A 20221-nucleotide genomic window follows, 5' to 3' on the forward strand; every position below is an offset into this window, starting at 1 on the left:
GTTATATTATTCCCATGTTAGCTGCCTTGCTAGCACAGGCCACTGGTCACGAGGACAGGACCTCCAGAGTGCTGTTTAAAGGCATCCTTGATGGAGTTGGACTGAGTAACAAAAGTAAAGTAATGAGTAATGTACTTAATTAATTTTGCTGTTGAGTAATAAGTAAAGTAACATTACTTTTTAAACGAGTAACACACCACACAACAGGTTGATTGGTAACAGCTGATAGCATCATGATTGGGTATGAAAGGGGCATCCTGGAAAGGCTCAGTCGTTCACAAGCAAGGATGGAGCGAGGTTCACCACTTTGTGGACACATGATTGGATAAAGGAATTTGAATGAGAGCCACTGGCAGTGTAAGGAAATCAGGAAGTACTGAGAGACACAGAAACACGTTGATGAGTTTGGTCTTTTTGTTCTAATACATCCTTTGAGCACAGGTAGTTACTTTTCCTTAGACCAGAGTTAAGACAAAGTAAACGGAGAATTAACTTTGCAGCGAACTTGACAGAGCTTTAGTAAATCAAGTTCCTGAAATAAATTAGTAATTAAAGTCTGTGTAAAATGCTCATTTCACATCAGAACAGAACGGAATCAGCTCAAACAATCAGATGATTGATCGATTAGTCGATTGACAGCAAATTTAACTATTCTGATGAAAGGTTAAATATTTTTCATGCCAAACATCACTCATCAACTGTGAGGATTTTCTAATTTCCTTTATCTCATGTGGCCATTTACTGAACAGTGTCGGCCATTTTTCTCTATTTTCTGATGTTTTGTAGATAAAATGATTAATCAATTAACAGCAAAAATTAATTAATCGATAATGTAAATAACCATAAGTTTGAACCCTACTGGCAACTAAACAAAACAGTACATATCTTTTTTGTGCTCCAGATGTAATGAATTAATTGTCTTGTCTTCTCCTGTAATAATCCTAGATATTCACCATAAGATTTTAACGTGTCATTTTTAGGTTTCTGTGGTCTCGCAGCTGTTTCTGCCCAAACTAAACACGACCAAAAAGGACAAAATCAATGATGTAGCTCCTGCTTCCCCGTTCTCACACAGCCAGACCCCCAGTGTGTGATATAACCTGGGAAAAAGTGCTGTTTTATCATGGGAAGAGCAGGGTGTGGACGTTCTCTACATAAAACCCACCACCTCAAACTGAAGGTAATTTATGCTGCTGCTGTGGCATTGTGGCCTACGGAGCCTTTGTGAGGCAGCGCACAACACATCTTCTAAAGCTGTTTGGGTTTTGTGGGCGAATAAATTGAGCGGTTCGTCTGCGATCCGGCTCTATATCATATTCGGCGAGCTTGTCGGTGCCACTGAGGTGGTGAATGGGCCGCCGGAGGCCCAGCCACTGGCGGGTGGTCTGACACGGAAAGGTTAAATATGGTTCAGCCACGGACGCTCTCAAAGGGCCTTGCTGTTAAAAAAATAAGTTATGTGGGCTGTACGTCTTCACGCAGTCAGGAAATTGACAATACTGGCGCAGTGAGGCACAAGGCTGTCCCAGGGCTGAACTTCATGCTTGACCGTCCAATTGGAAAAAAGAGTCACAACATCACTTGTTTCCGGTGGATTTATTGACGGCTCATCAAAGCCCCGGCTAGACAAGAGGTGTAAAATCAGCACAATGACCATGCGTATATAATGGTTATATTCATCCAACGTCTTTGTACTGAAAACTAAGACGACAAACTTGAACTCTTCAGTGACAGCAAAAATGGAAGAAAACAAAAATGCAGTGAAATAAATGGTTAAAACATTATCATAGTACGGAGAGAGGAGAGACACTGGACAATGGCCCTGCACACACACTGCTATGGTGACCTATTGTACTACTTCTGTGGTTTATTGACCATTTATTTCTGCTTTGCGTGTAAGAGTTAGATCACCCAAACTACAGAAAAGCATATTTTAACACATGATTTCAACAATTTTCATCATGTCTTTATGTCCAAGCTGCCACCCCCTCCATCAGAGGACAAATATCTTTCTTTTTAAAATCACAATTATTCTTTTAAAAATTCTCTTTCCTCCTCTCGCTACTCTAATCCTACAAATAACCCTATTCATTAAAATACTTAAAAATGCAATCCTCAAATAATAATGAAAAAATAAGAAGACCGAGCTTTCAAATTACATTCAAGTGTTCCAGTTATTTTAGTTTAGTTTTTTCAAGTATCTGCTCATGTTTTTGCAGTCAATGTTCGGTAAACGGTGGTAACACGGTGGTCTGTGCCTCATCAGCTGGCTTTTTCTCCCCAGCAGCTGAGGCTGGCTGGCTGCAAAGCCAAATGACAGACAAAACACGAGAAAATACAATAAACATTACTTACTTACTTATTGCTTATTAGGACAGTCCTGTGTTTCAATGCTAAATGCTATTGAGGATATTGTTGAAATACAGACTAGAAATGGAAAAATTGCAACTCCATTGAGGAGGCAGCAGAAATCTTTAGAAGCAGGTGTCTTAAAACCTGCACAAATGCAACCACAACTATCTGCATGGCATGATCCTGCAAAGGTTAGGTGAGAAAATGTGCTTTGTGTTATATGAGTGAACTTATCACAAATCCAGTCTCCAGAATAAAATGTTAGCGTCGTACATTTCTGCAAACCACAGATGCGACAAAATTTGTACGTTTGATATGCGTCATATCAGTGATCTGCCATTAAAAGTGAGTGGGAACTAAATGTTTTTGGGGCCTAAACCTCACCAGACTTTAACCAGCACAGTCACAACATAAAATTGAAACTTAAACCTAAAGAAACCTGAAGTCTGACATGTTCAAACTTGGTGGCTTGCAGAAACGTACATCGCCAGCATTTAATCTGGCGACGGGGTGGCTAATGACGTTGATGACAGACGAGGAGTCTGTTTGCAAAGTATGATTTTCTGACGGAGGATAGTTGGTCGCCGTGCAAAGAGGTTCAAGTGCATGTCTTTGTGACTGTTGAGGGAGACTCTCTCCAGCGAAGGGCTGAGCTGAATGGAAGAGGAGCTACTGTTTGACCTCCCAGATGCAGGTCAGAGGAAAGTCGCTCATCTTCTCCTTGAACACTCTGTCAAAGCGTTCGTTCTGGGCCACTGTGAAGTGGTTCTTCCAGTCACCCGCCATACCTGTTCAGACAGAAACAATCAGAGATGGACCAGTATGTACTCATCTGCTGCTTCTTTCTCTCCTAACGTGCATTGCAGATATAATGTGTCTCCAGTGTCAAACCTTTGCGCATGGTTTCCTTCTTATAGCGGTTGGTTTCTGAAAAGTCCTTGTAGTTTGCTTTGGGGTCGGTCTTCATGTTTTTGAAGGTGGACATTTTCACAACATTGTCAATGGCTTCATCTGTCAAGTCTTTTTCCAGGAAAGCACAAAGCTTCACAACTTCCCCTCTGAGGTCCTGTCAACCACACAGCCCTTAAATCAAACATCTGCAGCTTCGTGTAGATTTCTTATCATGTTCTATTAAACATACAACAGAAAAGAGACTGCTGACCTTCAGCATGCTCTCATACTGCACAAAATGGATGTTCAGTTGGTCTCGTACTGCGCAGTATTCTCCCACCTGATCAAACCACGATCCCATGTAAACTGTTGAAGACAAATGTGTGTGTCAGTGCTGCAGAAGGTGAGTGAGACGGTTTTATAAGGCCGAAATTAAAATGATCAACCAGTGCATCACCTCAACATGTGGAATAGCTTGCATACATACAAATAAGCACAAATAAAATCAGGAGATCCTGAACAGTTCATAAACCCCTCAGTACTGAACCTACCATCACCATCCAGGAACTGCTGAAAGAACTCGTCAAAGCTCTGAGGTTGTTCCAGCAAGACCCAACTGTGAGCAAAGTGGTAGAGGGACACCAGGACGTCTTTGGGGTTCCTCCACACATACACAATCTGAAGGGAAAGGTTGCATACAGTAGGTGCATATGATCTTTAGCATGATTACAGTTGATTTCAGCGTTGTTTTCACAGCTCAAGAGACATACACTTCATTTTGCGTGAATTCAACCCCAGGTGGATGTTTGAAGCAATGCTTGAATATTGCAGTTCATGACCTTAATTTGCTTATCTTTCACTCCATGGGGCAGCATGTCGGGGGGCAAATGTGAGCCAAAAATCCGAGGAGCTGGCCTTTCTCGGTAAGGGTCGTCCACGGCTCTCTCCTCCAGCCAAGGAATTCGAACCCTGTTGTTGGCATCTTCTACCCAGTCAGGGTCTGCAGCATCCATGATCTTGACCAGGATCTGCTGCATCCACTGTGTGCCTACAGAGTCAAAGAAAATAGGAGGAGTAAGACCATATGCACAGAAATGCTCCAAGGTAATACTCCCCCGAGAGCCTGTTCCTGTGACTTAGCTCACTGATATTAATAAATGACCGTCAAGCTGAGTGATCAGGTCTCCAAAACAGCTCCAGCCTGAACATTGTCACCTTCATAACGGTGGGATGCATTGATGGACTGTTACATTAGGTTTGCTGTTGCTAGGTGTGCCCAATAAACAGGCCACTGAGCGTAAATGGACTGTAATTGTTTGATAAACAGGCTGTATGAAAAAATGTGTTCGCCTCTCCTTTGAAAATCTTCATGCAGTTACCTAACTGCTTCATTGATATCTCTCTCTCATTAATTCTGCCTGCTGCCTTCCAGTCAGTACACTCACATATAGAGTACAGCATGACTGATGACACCTCTGTTCACACCTGTCTGGCCTTGCTGAGGTCAGACGTGAAACGTTCCTCTCCTCCGGGAAACAGAACACCGCAACCCTCTACTTACTTATTATGCACAGATGCACGAATTCCTTTGCCGACACACACACACACACACAACCTGATTATTGGATTAAAGATTTTGGACAATGCTCTCAATTTCACCGCCTTGTGTCGTGTTTGTGGCTTTCTGGTGTTTGATGACCTCAGCAGACTCCCGTAATTAGTCGCTAAAGGTTAAAAAAAAAAACCTATTTGGGTGTTTATGGTTGGCCTGACCCTAATTTTCTTTAAACCTTTTTGACTTAATGCAAATTGTACTTTACTTAATTGCCCAAAGGTGTAATTTCCACTGGGAGCAGCAGTGAATGTTGCATTTGAGTGACTCACTGCCTCCTGACGGTTCAGCTGCCAAAATCCAGATGAAAGAACAGAGGAGTTGATGAAGAGGCTAATGCCAGCTGCCTTCATTCATGACATTTATTTCATTTATCATGAGCAATAAGCGTCATGAGGAGCAGTGAATTCTCTTTTGAGGTTTTTTGAAACATACAGGCTGCCCTTGCCTTCTCATTGATGGGTAATGCTGATGCTGTTAGCCTGCAGGAGACTCTCCTCTGGGCTGACACATGTACTGCCACCCCCTCTGCATATATCGTTGAATATATTGCGAGTTAAAGTTAAACTCTCCCAAAAAGATACTGGAGTTGCGTCCATCAAAGATAAAGACAGTGAAACACATTGCTCTTTGTAGTAAAGATGAAAATACAAAAGTATCTACCTTTAAGTATGTATTGTGGTTTATCTGCTATATATACTGTATATATACTTTGCTGACATTGACTTTACTGATGAGCATTTTTCAAAGCTTGTGTTATTTACCATAGAGCAACTGGTTTTCCTTGGTTTCTTTTATGCATGTTTGGTATTGTATGTTTGTAATCTGTTTGTGCGATAAAGAAGCAAGTGTTGATCTTAGCTGAGATTACAGCATACTGACCTGACTTGGGGTATGTGACGAGGAAGATATCAGTAGGCTGGATCTCAAAATGCTGCAGCTCATCAAGGTCTTTAGGTCGCATTTTGTCCTTGACCAGAAAGTTCCTCTTCTTGTATCTGTACAGGTAAGGGTTCACAAAATCCAGAGAATCCATAGATGCTAAAAAGAAATAAATAAATGAGCGTCAATTCATGAAAGCACATATAGAGTTAAATGTTGCTGCTGTCAGTCAGGCAAAGTGTTGGGTGTGTTGACTTATAAATGCTACAACCTGTCAAACAAGCCGATGCAGAGATTGGAGTTTGATTAATTCTATAAGACACATCTTCTCCATTCTGTCCCAGCAGTGATTGACATGAGAAAATGACTACAGTGTGTACTAATGAATACATGTAGGAACAAAATGTAAAGTTAGTCAATACTGGGACGATGAGGAAATTTAAGGTGAACCAGTTTCGATTGAGAATTACTGTCTTAAATGATTTAAAGCAAGTGTGAAAACATACATACAAAGTGACATTTTAAATGGATCTGAAAATTATTCAAAATGACACACGTGGTTAAAAAGTTTTGTTAATGCATAGAAAAAAAGGTTTGTTTCAAAATAAGATGAAAAGAAGACAAACTGGGATTTTGCATTAGAGATTCTGCTGAAACTAAATTAAAAAGTAAACAGTGTATTAAAAATAAAAGTTTAAAACGTTTTCCTACTTACGCCTCCACCTCAGGTGAACACGGCTCGAAAGAATCTGCTGCTGGCTGTTCTCAGTTGGTCTAATGCCGTACATACCAGATTAGAGTTTACCTCGGTACAAATCAGGCTGTCACCTGAACAAGACTGAACATGAACACAACACAGTGAGATGACTCCAGGTCTTTGGAGATGAGGTTAAATTAGGCTGCATGCTGTAAAGGACTCACTGAGCTTGAGTTCGGAGTTTTGGGCTTTGCAGACACTTGAGCAATTCATTTCAGAGTTTTTATTTGGACACATGTGCATGACAACGACTGCACACAGGGAAAGTACAAAGACAGCCTCAGCTGCACTTTCTGTTTAGTGCTAATTAGCAAATGCTAGCATGCTGACATGCTAAACTAAAATGGTAGACATTATATCTGCCTAACAGCAGCATGATTGCATTGTAATAGTCAGCATGCATGCATGCTATTAGCATTTAGCTCAAAGCACCAGTGTGCCTTAGTGCACCCTCCCAGAGCCGCTAGCATGGCTGCAGTAACCAAGTATTAAAGTAGATGATTGTCGTGCATTCATTTAAGAATGTGCCAGCTGAAGGTTTATATGCAATTAGAGGCACACCTTGCACAGCACAGCCCTAATGCCTACACACTGATGTGCAGCCAGGTAAATCTCTTATCTAAAACCTCTAAAAAAAACAAGGGTTGGGCTGAGTTTCTGCTTAATGCAAGAGAAATTGAGCAAAGGGTTGTTTTTTTGTTTTTTTGTTTTTTTACCTCTGCCATGGAAAAGTACAAATGTGTGTGTTTTGATATTGTCCATAGTGGACAGAGACGGGAGTGGGAAGTTAAAAGAGCATGTGAGGTGTGTGCTTTTGTCTGTGTGTTGGGGTGGGGGCTCCGAGAAGCAGTGAACAGGATGGGAAGGAGCTTCAAAGCCCGGGGAAGAGGTCCCTGGCCCCCCACTGCAGCCTTGTTCACATGAGAATCAATCTGGTGCCAGTGTTTGATGTGAACCGCAGATAAAAGAAACCAAACAAAGAATGACAGCAGGGAGATATGGAAAGATGGGGCACAAGCAGACAGGGAGATTAATGGGTAAGGCAGATTAAAAAAAATGTAGAGGTATGAAGAGGTGCCAGAGGGCCACATTCACCAAAGGAGGGCCGGGACACGCTATCTGAACAAGACGGGACAAACAAGTGTCCAGACATGGACGGAGGAGGCATGTGGATGGTGAAAACATGCAGGGAAGAGAATAAAAGGCGTCCGATTGACAGAAACATGTAAGTAGGAGGACAACGTGAAAGACACAGTCTTTCAGTCAGACAGACACGATCCATCAGTCAGTCAGACATCGAAGGGCAAAAGAAGGTTCAAAGCCAGCATGGTGGACACCAGTGCAGCGTCTCCTCGCACGGTCTCCCTGTGACGCCAGGAACTCGCATTAGCATCACAATGCAAACTGCATTATCATCATCGCCATCACCATTATCATGAAAAATGAAAATCAGATTGAGTTCAGAGCAAAGCCTTCAGCTGGACAGCTTTCGATAAAGGATTCACCCCTCTGGAATGCGGAGGTTATATCTCTGCTGCGTCTCTGCTTGTCAAGAGTTGCAAATTCATGGAAAACAAGCGTAACACGCTATGTCAAAGGTAAAGAGCTCAATGATGAATCAGAAACGGCTTTTTTAAAGCCAAGTCCAGCATGATCGGAGCCGAGAACTCCCCCCTTGCTGGTCCATCAGTCGGTCGTCATGCTCCTCATGGAACAGTGTAGGAATGTTGTTTTATTTGTACTAAGTTGAACAGAAAAGTCAGAGCTCTGTTATCACAGGCCGCACGGGGACAATGAGAGGCGGAGAGAGCAGCTTTTGGGTCTTTTCTTGTTTTTATTTCAGTCGAAACAGGCTCTGACATTGTTGTTCTTTCTGCTAATTAAGCTGTTAGAGAGAGGGGCTGGTCTGACAGGGCCCTGCTTGGCGGGGAGGCGAAGAGTCAATGGGCCGAAGCTGAACAGGAGACATTTATGGGCTGCCTTAAGCCATTGTTTCCCCCCACCGAGGATCTTTTCAGGCCGGCCGCCTCTGTCTCGGTGACCTGTACAATGAGAAGAATGCCACTCCCAGCCCAGAGCCGGCCACAAAGAGCAGCCCCGCAGAATGAGGATTTCACGGCACTGGGCCGAATCTGGACGCTGCCAAGATTCCACGGATAGTTCTCACTTCTCCTGATCGTCAGACACTCGGAGTCGCTCTGTGCTTATCCGACAAAGGTGGTCTAGGTGTTGATGTTTCGCAAATATTCAAAGCCACGTGACACGACAAATGAATAATACGGCTGCTGCAACAGCTAATTCAAAGCCCAGTGTGCGAATGCATTCCGCAATAATGACACTGAGGATATTTTTCTGACAAAATTTCCAATTAAAAATCATTCATGGTGCGTTGCTACTGTAAGAAGTGTGGAAAGTTTCTTTTCCATCAAAGTATTTCAGAGTCCGAATTTCCAATTAATGTGCTCACAAAACGAGAGCGGGGCTTTAATCAGCTCTTACAGAACGGGCTCTCTAAGTTTGTCCAGCAGCAGTTGTTTGAGCCACCTGTTCCCGTTACAGAAGCTGACGCCCAGCCTCGCAGATTAAACAGGTGAGATTAAGGCAAAGCTCTGGGCATCTTGCAGAACATCCCCTAACACAGGCTACAAACACCCCTTCTGTGAGTGTGTGTGTGCGCACGCTCTGGTCCATTTGATGGTCATCCAAGCGTCTCCGGGTGTTTACTTGGACCGCGAGGCAGATCGTTCCTCTCTTGCCTCGTCACACAGCCCCGTCGCTGGCCTGAAGACGAATTTGTGATCGCAGAAAACTTTTTTTTTCCTTCTCAAATTGCATTTTTCTATTGACTTAAAACAAACCATTTCTGTGTCAACACCACCTGCTTATGTCTTATCAGTGTGCCAGTTTCTGCTCCTTTAGCAACTGCCATGTGCCGTCATAATGTAGCTCCATTTACCACAAAGTGTTGAACGGCACTTTCAGACGAGCCAGCACCTCGCACAACAAAGCGGCCCAATTATAGAGCCATTTATGTGTTTGTCAGGGGCTTCAAATGGGCACTGGTTTCTCGGGGTAGCCATATTGGCGAGGTCAGGCGCAGCATCTGAAAAGGCAGCTTTATTACAGAGCAACCCATCCCTCTCTTAGATGAACCCCCAAGAAGAAAAAAAAATGACAAAAAAAGGAAGAAATAAAAAATGACAACTTTGTTCTTTATAACAGTTTGGCTGAGCCTGCCTGTCTGGCTGCTCTGCGGAGCGCAGCAGCATGTGTTTCAGGGATTGTCCTGGAAGCGGGAGTGCAGAAACAGCAGGGAGCAGAAGACAAACAGGCAATTCGTGACTCATTAAACACGGCGACGGTGGCCAGCACAGTGGAGGGGTGTGAGGACCCGCGTTCCAACCAGGCGATAAACCCCCCCTGTACCAGCTGGAGCAGGCATCTGTCAGCCGCACGCCGCACCACGCCACGCCGCCGATTATCAGCAACAAGCCATATCTGAGTTGCCGGCCGCAGCCATTTTCAAACACCCTGCACTTACATAACAGCCCTGATTGGCTCACGTGGGACCCGCAGGTCCACTGACAGGCTTCAGGGTGGAAAGTTGTCACGGGGCGAGTCGTGGAGGGAGGCGAAGCAGGTCTCCCTCTCTGCCGTGCCAGAGGTCAACTCGTGTCATTTTGTCATTTTATTATGAGCAGCAGGTTGGCAGTTTGGTTTGGAAGACCGTCTGCTAACAGTGGCCCATAACACCAAAGCAAAGAAAGGACACCAAACCCGGAATAACAACCTGCTCCCAGGACAAGAGCTGAAGTCCAGGTAATTTTAACTACGAAATTGTGGCACGTACAACTGAGACTCACTTGTAATGAGCCATTGTGCCTGTACTGTATCTGCCCTTGAAAAAGTAAAAGAAATGCTTGAACAAATGCACCTGGTGTGGTTTGAGACCCAGCTCTCACTGAGCTGAGAAAAAAAACAGAGACCACCAATATCTTTAAAGCACCTACAATCAATATTTCTTAGAACAACACTTGATAAAATGGTGATGAGTAATTTTAAAAAGGGTCACTGACAGAAAGTTATCATTTAACTCTGCAGCTGATCTCATCTCTGTCAAGTGTTTTAGCATCTTTCAGCTCATTCTTTTGGTTTGCAGCCTGCAAGTTCATTGATTTGGTTCACTCTCACTATTCACCTCTGATAAACCCACTGTACGCTACCCGCCCAGCACCAAACAGCAGACAGTGTGACGACTGGCTGGTGAACATAGTGAAGCATTTTGCTGACAAATAGCCAAATATTTCCCTCAGGAGTTGGTGGAGATCAAAACAGAACTAGAAGGAGAAGAAATATTGGACTTACCGTGTCAGGTGGACACAAATAAGACTCCAGATTAATGCTAACTTTGCTCCTTGTTTGTTGTACAAATCGGCAAGTGTTTGCTAACGAGTTTACTACAATAACTTATAAGATGATGATATGTTAGTGGTGAGGTAGCTAAGTGGTATTTTCACTGCCCCCAAGTGGCCAAACAATTGATCACTGCAGGGTTCAATAATTGCTAAATTCTTGCTTCTTGGGAGCTACGAGACCATGTGCAAACATGTAATTTGAGCCCAAACCTGCATACGCAGCCATGAGGTTGAAAAAGGTGGCACATAAGAGACCCAAGTTTCTTTAACAACTCTTTATTCCTCCATCTGTCTCATTGAGAAGAAAAAAAAGTGTCAGAAGAGAATGTTCTAGCTGAAAAAATGAGGTGCTAAACCACAAAGACAACATAACTCAATAATAACTTATGACGCCGTGGATGCAAGGTAATCAAAATCCTCCGTCGCCTGGAAAAGCTCAACATCAGCACAACTTTGCAACGAGGTAAAAGTTTGCTCTCAATAGAATTTAACGAGCCGCTAACTGCCTAATTAAACGCTGAGAGCAGATAAAAGCATGAAATATAGATAAGCTGGAAACGCTGCCTATAGCCCTACGGTCCGTGCAGAGGAAGGCAGCGATGTCTCCTAGAGCCACAATCGGCGGAGCAACTGCGCCGTGCCTCGCCCTCCACCCGGTTGTGAATGTTTAATAAGAAAATGGAGTGAAACATGCTGCCTCGTAAGCCATGAATAAGACTGAATCGTCTGCCAATGGAGCAATGTAAAAAAAAAAGTGTGTAACTTTCAATGAACAGCCAGCGTTAATGTGGTGCTTCTGAAGCCCATGGTACTTTGTAGGACTGAGGGATTGAGGCTTTAACAGCGCCCGAGGTGTGACAGAAGGGGCCTCTCCCTCTCCTCACTAGTGGTAGCCAGGGTTGTAATTCTGACTTTAGCGGTCTTTACGACTCCCTCTCCTCATTTCTCTGCAATATGAAAACATCAGCATATGGCCGCCGACAGCATCGGGGCTAAGGAGTCAATTTCCCCTAAGTAACATTGGGAACGGGGTGACATTCATTTCGGTACTGCCCCCCTGGCTCAAAAAGAGGACAGAGGAGAGACAGAAAGAGAGACACAGCTACAGAGTGAGAGGAGACAGATGGTGAGACACACAAGGACAGAGAAATTCAGAGGGAAAGGGATAGACAAAGATGGTTTGACTCTCATTTTCTTGCAGCAGCAGCAGGTCTTCATCGCCTCTCTGTCTCACTGTGTTCAGTGTGCAGTTCACAGAGTTTCATGTGGCTACCAGGAACAGAAAATCTGTCCGTCAGCTGCCAAAGGTTCCAGCTCCGCTCCGTTCCTCTGAGCGCTCTTAAAAACCCGCTGTTTCACGCCCATGAATTACACTATTTATGGCCCTGGTTAAAATGGGCAGTTTCTGGGCACGCTGCATGTGTGTGCCTCTGCTTCTGTGTGTGTGTATGGTAGTGCGGGTGTGCCATGTGGCAGATGGGAAGCAATATGGCACACCTCTGCCCAGGCAGATGTGGCACAGCACATCACGGCGAGCCGCGAGAGGGATCGCAAAGCTCAGGAACATCTGGACCTGTGGCAACCTTCACCCTCAGCCAGCAAGCTAACTTTACGTAGCTGCTAAGGACCTGGGAGGAGAGGGGAGGAGGACACGCCGGCTCGTAACATGTCACCCGTCCCTGCGATCCCGTGCGTCGCATCTTCATCTCCAGCGGCATTTTGACTGACAGACGAGGAATCCCACCTCCCTCAGTGAGGGCTGTCAATCAATTGCTCCGTGGAGTGGAGCGCTGAGGCCTGTCCCGACATGGGCCTGTCATGGCCTGCTGCACAGGAGTGCATTCCCACCACTCAGGGGGCAGCCTGGCTGGGGCAGAGTGGGGCTTCTCTGAGGGTCCTGAGGGGTACTGAGAAATGGGGCAGGGCGAGCCAGGAGAGAGATGACGAGGATGAGGAGACAGGTTGTAAAAGGGATGTCTTGGGAAGAAGTGTGCGAGTTTATGCTTCTGTCTAATGTAAACTAGACGATAATCCAATTCCTGCTGACCCCAGTTCAGCTCGAGTGATCATCTCTGTAATCATGTGTACTAACAATATAACAAATGTGATACTGCAGACAGCACTGCCTCTGTTTCCACTTATAAATATATTTATAAGTATATTTCTACTTTCTACTACTTTTTCTACTGTGTTACATAGTGTCTACTGTGCAATAGTACAATTCAATTCAAATATTCAAGGCTGTCTGTAATATCTTAATTTCGCCGGCATGGGATTAATACATTTCTGTCTTATCTTATCTTGTACTTGTATATTATTAACTATTATGCCTTGCTATTTTTTTGTTTATTTGTGGATAGTCCCTGGTGCTTTCTTTCGCCTCGGTCGAGGTTCCAAGCAAACTGAGCTGACACTAAATGGCGAAGTGAAAACACTGCAGACCACCGATTGGTCAGAGAGAGTATGTTTGTGCTGCACTGAACTGCTCTGAGGGTCCATCATCTGCAGCTGGAAAACAAATGAAGAAGAATTTGGTTGCAAAAGTGCGAGACTCAAAGTTTGCTGAATTTATCATCTTATTATTTTCTTTGAGCACACCTGCAGCACAGGTCGTGTTCTGCATGTCATGATTCTGACAATGAATGAATATATAGATAAACACCCAACAGGTTTTACAGTAGGGAACCAATCTAACAGCATATTTTTCCAAACTTATTGTGAAAAAGGTATCAGGTGCAATTTGTTAATAGTGGGCTATAGCATGCATGCTCCTAATCATGACACATTAAAGTAATTATTTTTAACGACACTTCGGTTTAATGAATCCAAAAAATGTGGAAATGCAAAGTTTGTGAAATGCGCCGGATCTGAAACTAATTTCGAGATTTGAGAAGAAGAATCGACGTTTAAGCAAACAAGTTTCCCTCCTGCCAAGACTGTGATGAAACAAAAAAAAAGTCTTTCAGTGTGTGTCTCAGATAATATTCAACATTAGGTAAACCATAATAACACACCGAAGCTCAATTAAACAATCAGAGAACAATTTCACAGTAGAGCAGACAGCAGTTAATTAGCGGACTTTTAGGATGAGAATAAACAATTTGTGTTGTTTTACTGTAACATGCAGGCCGCAGAGCTGGGACAGCGGCGTGAGGTGGTCAGGCACGATAAACTGCATGATCACTTTGGTTCTTCCTCTCTAGGATACCAGTGTGATTTCCTCCCAGCATGTTAGTCCCTTTAAGCACTGGTCAGTACGTTACATTAAGTGAATGCTGCATTATTTGTGATGTTCATACTGTGTAAACTTGTTGTCCTGATACTCAAACTGCATGTTTTTGTTTGCTTCCTCTGACGAGGAGTTTTTGTGCAGATAAGGACTCATTCATTGGTAGTTGAACTGTTATATATTTTCTAGTTCAGTATCTAGTTTTAGGAGTCTGTTCACACCGATACAGGCTCATAAAATAACATTAATTTTGTCAGAAGGTGAAATGATTAAAGAATAATAGGCCGATTGGCCCTCTTTATTATTATTACTTGAAAGTCCAGCCTCCACAGTGTCTGCTTAGGAAAAATGTCCCTTGTTCGAATGTATTTGAGGACCCCGGCCACACCTCATGTTATGAATAGTCTGCGCTACGTTATGAAGCGTAACATGTTCCATTTTGAAGTAAATTTTCTTCGCTGATGGTGGATGTACGGTGTAGCTGCAGCTCCTTCACAGCGACCCTGTCTCCAGATGAATCTTAATGTGGCGGATTTCTCTATGGTTGACATGGTTGTCATGGCGACGTCTCGCACATTAACGTTCGCTGTCAGCTCCTGAATCGCAGGAACAGAAAGCGTCTCCTTCGCTCTGGGACACAGTAACTAGTGTAAATGTAAGAAGTCAGGAATTAAGATCGACTGACTGTCAGAGCCTTCGCTGTCGTTTTCATGCTGGACCAATCACAAGAGGTGTGACTTTAATTCATTCCTTAAAATGTTATGTTCTTATTTTCAATCACTCTGGACCTCTGACCTTAAATGAAATTCAAGTCTTCAAGTCCATTTAAAGTGCCCCTGCTTGAGTTAGAGAACCTGGTGTGTACTCGAATAGAAACTATTCTAAACAGCCACAGAGTGCAGATTCATTAAATGTTTCTTTCATCTGTAAAGTCAAAGATCACATCCTGTCAGGTTGTTATATTATTTCCTGCACCATTAGGAAGCTCCTGTGGGAATAAGAGAGGACATATGTTGGACAGAGGTGCGCTGGGTGCCTGTAGACTGTGGTCCAGATGTCCTCCTGTTCACACTAAACACTGACAGTATGGATCACATCGTCTCGCTCTCGCTCCAAACCAAAAGAGCCCAAACTTTAAGGATAATATATCACTGTGGCAGCTTCGAAACAAGTTTGTCATTCGTTTATGTGAATGTATCAGCTTATCCCGCTCTGGAGTCTGTCTATTCAGCGGTGAGCATCTTTACAGGAACTCTGTATATCATGTAGAGACAAGCTAAGAAAACCAGTCAGTATCTCATTTATGTCTGTAGACATTTTGTGAATTGATAGTATTTTTATATCTTCAGTCATTCACAGGCTTACAGAGACTTTCTATGAGAAACAGTTGGAGCAAAATCACTTTACATGTAAATTGACTATGAAGTTTTATTTCTAGCATTTTTCTGCTGTTTTTGTGTGTTTTTTACAAGCTTGAACTGTTCAACAATAAAAGTTTGAGCAATAATGCCTAAATATATTCATCTTTTTAGGCGCCTGTGCCATTGGCTTCCTGGCTGTAACAGGTAGGATTAGGACCTAAATGCAGTCTCACCAGCTTTAATCTCAGACTTTGCACACACAGAGAAGCAGCCACCAAGCTCAATGTTTGGAATAAAGTCTCTCTGTATCTGTATCTCTGTAAGTGAGCAGCGAACACTAACGCAGTTCTGTAACTCCAGCGAAGTTCAGAGTTTTTAGAAATGTTTGGTGAACCAAACACCAAATAATCATGGGCAGACAAAAATCCAGTTAGTGCAGGGCGAAACTCTCAGACAGAGACAGAAGGCGAACAGGAGGTCAGGCCAATTAACAACGCTGGAGAGTCTTGCGTGAAGGCGAAGAACAATCTGGCACCGAGTGAGTGAGAGCAGCTTAAATACTGGCCTGATTGGAAATGAATATCAGGTGAGTGGACAGGTTTGGCTGGGCAGGTGAGCAGATGAATGGAGTGGCAGCAGGTAAGAGACTGAGGACACTGTGACGCCGGCGGCTTTATATTTTGCCAGACTTACAGCTGAGTGCAAATGAATGCATATAAATATCCCCTCGGTGTTTGCATGCACACTTTTATAAGGCAGGACACAATCTCACATTACATTACAGAGAGGAAACCAGCCGACAGACTCCTTCCTCAGCTCCCTCGCTCTCTCCCTCTCAGCTCTTTGAATAATTAGTGATGTGTGTCAATATTGTGGCCCATAGTAACCATATGGTGGGTGCAGGCAGACAGGCCATTGTTGGGAGCTGTGAAATATTGTGTATCCCTGCGAGGGCTGGAGCCAGCAGAGGCAGGAAGTGTTGTCGGGACTGACAGGGACATTGTGCGCTTGAATGGGCGAGTCCTCGGTGGCAGGGAGCACCGTGGACCCAGACAGAAAGTCTTGACCCTGGCGAGAAAGGCTGATTAGGCATGGTGCTGCAGGCCTCTCCTTCATCCACCCCCACCACCCCCACCCACCTACCCCTCTCATCCACACCCCCCACTGGAAGCCGTTAGAGCCCGAGCAGAATACAACAAGGCCACTTAACTCAGCGGCGCCTTTTCACTGCGCACATAAAAACACTCATATATTCATGTCAGGGGTGGAGAGGAGAGGAGAGGGCCGGGGTCTCAGGGCTGCGCAGTCAGTGTGTGAACTGATCAGAGTGTGTGTGATTTGTGGGAATGACAGTGTAGCACAGAGAGTGTGAACAACTGATCTGATGCCTCTGAGGTGGAGTAGAATGAAGTCTATCCGATTTTTGACCGTTTTCTTTCAGCAGTCCAGACTCACTTTTTAACACGCGTTAAAACTGAGTGATGTAATTAGCGTGTTGTGCAGGGGGACAGATTGGAAATGATGCTAAGCTTTTGTTTTACAGTCCTCATATTGCCACAGTATAATCAGACAAACACATTAGTTCAGATGTAGTAGAAGGAGGCCAACATTATCCTGTCACATTAACAAGCTGTGGAGTGCAGGAAAAGCGAGCAGCTAACGCGTCCTGACGCTACACAAATCCTTAAAATACCATATAAAACCCCAACAAATACCCGACTCTTAACTCAGCAAACATTTAAATTCGGAAATCCTTCAAAATGTCGAGAAGAGACATTTCGTTGTGGAACTTCTTTGGCAAACGTCTGAGCTTTATGGCGAACAATTTATTTGCTAATTAACCATTTAACAACTTTGACTTTATGCTGCACAGAAAAAGTCCAGGTTGTAAATGAATGAAGGCTGAGAGGATCCAGCAACTTTTAAAGTTTTCATGAACTTATGATCATTTTCTAGTTTTGGATTTTGCACCCTGGGCTCGGTTGTGTGTTTTGTAATTGTGGTTGTGGGGCTTCTTTTCCTTCAGGCAAAACGACCTGCAGGAGAGTGAGTTCATCTGGTTGTGCTACACCTCACCGTCCTCTGAGTCTTCTGCTCCATAACAGCCTGATCAAATACGCCTCCATCCACGTCCTCTCTCCTCCTCGTATCTCCATCCTTCTCCTCTTTCATTCCATCTCCTCCTTTCCCCTCTCTGCCAATTATCTCTCCGTCAGCCTGTCACACTTTGTAGGCTAATAAAGGCGCCCTAAATTGATGCCCATCCCGCCTTTATCCCCCTGATAAAGCACAACAATTAAGGCTCATGTCTCTTTGCTCAGGGCCTTTGATGGCACACAAAGCTGCACCCAGAAAGAGGGAGAGGTGGCGGAGCTGCACTCATGCTAGCAGGCAGCTCTCTCTCTCTCTCCAATGTATGCACACATTAAGCAGGTATGAGCATAGGAATGCATATCAGAGGTGTGGACTGGAGTCACTTGACTTGGGCTATAGTCAGACTTGAACTGGATTTAACAAATTATGAAATACTTTAAAAGCAGTGAGTCTGGACTTCACTCTGCCCTTTGATTTGGAGTAAGAGGTGAGGTGACGGATGACAGAAAACACAGCAACTCTCCTAAACTTCATTATTAATCATCGATTATTCAAAGACACCAGTTCAACTTTCCTCAGTGTCACATCAATATTTTAAGCGGATCAATTAGGCTGTCATCAACATCTAATCAACATTTTATATCTTCAGCTGTTTATCTAATTGTCTGGTTTTATATATGGGTTGTGACCAATTAGTAAGGAAAGTAAAATCTAAATAACGTCTTTCTGGATCAGACATGACAAAGTCTTTCAAAGGTAAGACAAAGGTAGAAACTAGAGACCCAACATAGAAATAATAAATAAAGAAGAGATGAATATAAAAAGTAAAAGCTAATCAAAGGCAATTATGCTGCCATCAACGTGGGGTTTCTGCCTTTCCAATAAACAAAACAACAATTAAATCTCACACCTGCATCTAACACCTGGTGGTTTTCATTTTTTATATTATTATTCAAAAGTAATAAATACAAATTTCACAAAGTTTTCCATATTTCTGTGAATTTATTATAATCGTGTTTCTGACGTGATTCATGACAGGAGCGGGATTTAGGATTCATTTCCGCTTGCAGATCAAGTGAACTGATTCCTCTTTAAAAGCCGTTCAAAAAGGAAGATTCGGTCATGAATCTAACAGCGGTACAATACGGTAACATACACTAACAACACAACTGCAACTGTAACAAGACCAAGAGTCTGCAGCCACGCTAACAGCTCTGTGCACTTGTATTGAGATACACAGTAACGATGCTAACATGCTGATGCTGTATAATTTTTAGTTTGTTCACCCTTTTGGTTTAGCATGTTAGAAAGCTAGCATTTCTTAGTTTGAGACATTTCATTCACAAAGGTGAACCTCACAATGTTACATAAAAAGTCACAGGCTCACCAAAATCATCAGGATTCATCCTCTGGGCACAATGATTGTCTGTTGTCTGAACAACGTCGTGATTCCTGGGGCCGCGAAGGTCAAGTGTGTGGGACTCTGAGGTGAGGAGGGTCAGCAGAGGAAGAAACAGGTGTGAAAGTGGAAGGTGCTGAAGCCAGCTGTAGCACGTCTTGTTATCATGCTGCTGTTGTGTGAGCACAGATACGGTACAGGAAAAACTGGTTTTAAAAAAAACCCTGCAGTTTAGGTCATTAAAGGCCATCAAAATACAAAATGTGAGAAACCTGGACTGGTAAGTTTTTGCTGTCGAACAAGAACAGAGTTCAGCTGAAGGACCCACAGGAAACTGCCTGACCTGTCTCGACTCACATTTCTACCAAGTTTATTACTGTGTCTGGTAATGACTCGTGTTTTTAAGCATTTTAGTTACGCCGGTCTTTCTGTGGGGTTTCCTGTTAACAGCAGGGAGCACGGGTTCCAGAAATGTATGCAAATTAGCAAATATGTAATCAGATCAGGTCAGATTCCTCAGTTGCATATTGTAAGAAATTGTTAGAATAATTGTCTGGGGAACTTTTATGGTGAAATCTAAAATTTGAATGTTTCACTACAAATCAATAAAACTGCTTATAACAATGAACTGGCTATTTGATTCTTGTATTTCACTTAAGTATTAGAGGTGCTTGTGACCATAAGCTGGACTGAGGCTACGAATTTTTACTCTAATATTGTTTGTTTAACCAAAATGACTGCGCGCAAATTCACCTGAAATGCTCAACTCAGGTTTACATTCAAGTCCTCTAGGAGCTGTTACTGCTACGTGTCTTTCCCGAGGGCAACCAAACAATGACATGTTGTACTTGCGGGCATCGAAAGGAACATGCGCATTTGCAATCTTAGAGCCATTCATGGTAAACTTCCTTTCTACTTCTGCAAAATGCGTCCTCCTGTTCCAGTTAGACCTGTTCCTCCAGCTGGATCTCTTCTGAACTTGTTAAAATTGTATTATCCCACCACATGCACTTTGAAAGGATTGATAAGACAAACGCCATTTGGAGGAATCACTTTCATGTCAGGCGCTTCATGAAGATTTGAACTGTTGTAACTGTCACATGTTATGGTGTTATATGTGAATAATGCTAATTATTTATGCAGTATGCATGATCTAATGTAGGATACCGCTTTGGCCGACTTCTTTTCTTCGAAAAACAACTGACATGTCAAACAAGAGAGAGACAAAA

At 43.4% G+C, this 20221-nt stretch overlaps 1 protein-coding gene across 2 annotated transcripts; it reads right to left on the reverse strand.

Moving 5' to 3' along the window:
• Nucleotides 1–1581: 1581 nt before the first annotated feature.
• On the reverse strand, nucleotides 1582–19123 carry LOC121613929 (amine sulfotransferase-like). 2 transcript variants are annotated; one of them, XM_041947643.1, is made up of 8 exons: nucleotides 18981–19118; nucleotides 6453–6575; nucleotides 5738–5896; nucleotides 4083–4291; nucleotides 3795–3921; nucleotides 3515–3609; nucleotides 3244–3418; nucleotides 1582–3140 (listed from the first exon to the last, which is right to left on the reverse strand). In XM_041947643.1, exons 2-8 carry the CDS (start codon nucleotides 6523–6525, stop codon nucleotides 3022–3024), a joined length of 957 nt encoding a protein of 318 aa, XP_041803577.1. In that variant the 5' UTR covers nucleotides 6526–6575; nucleotides 18981–19118; the 3' UTR covers nucleotides 1582–3021. The 2 variants fall into 2 exon arrangements, with proteins under 2 accessions (XP_041803577.1, XP_041803578.1); XM_041947644.1 differs by lacking the exon at nucleotides 6453–6575 and having other exon boundaries at nucleotides 18981–19123.
• Between the last annotated feature and the right edge of the window lie 1098 nt (nucleotides 19124–20221).

Source organism: Chelmon rostratus, chromosome 11 (genome assembly GCF_017976325.1).
Source record: "Chelmon rostratus isolate fCheRos1 chromosome 11, fCheRos1.pri, whole genome shotgun sequence".
Classification (NCBI taxonomy): domain Eukaryota; kingdom Metazoa; phylum Chordata; class Actinopteri; order Chaetodontiformes; family Chaetodontidae; genus Chelmon; species Chelmon rostratus.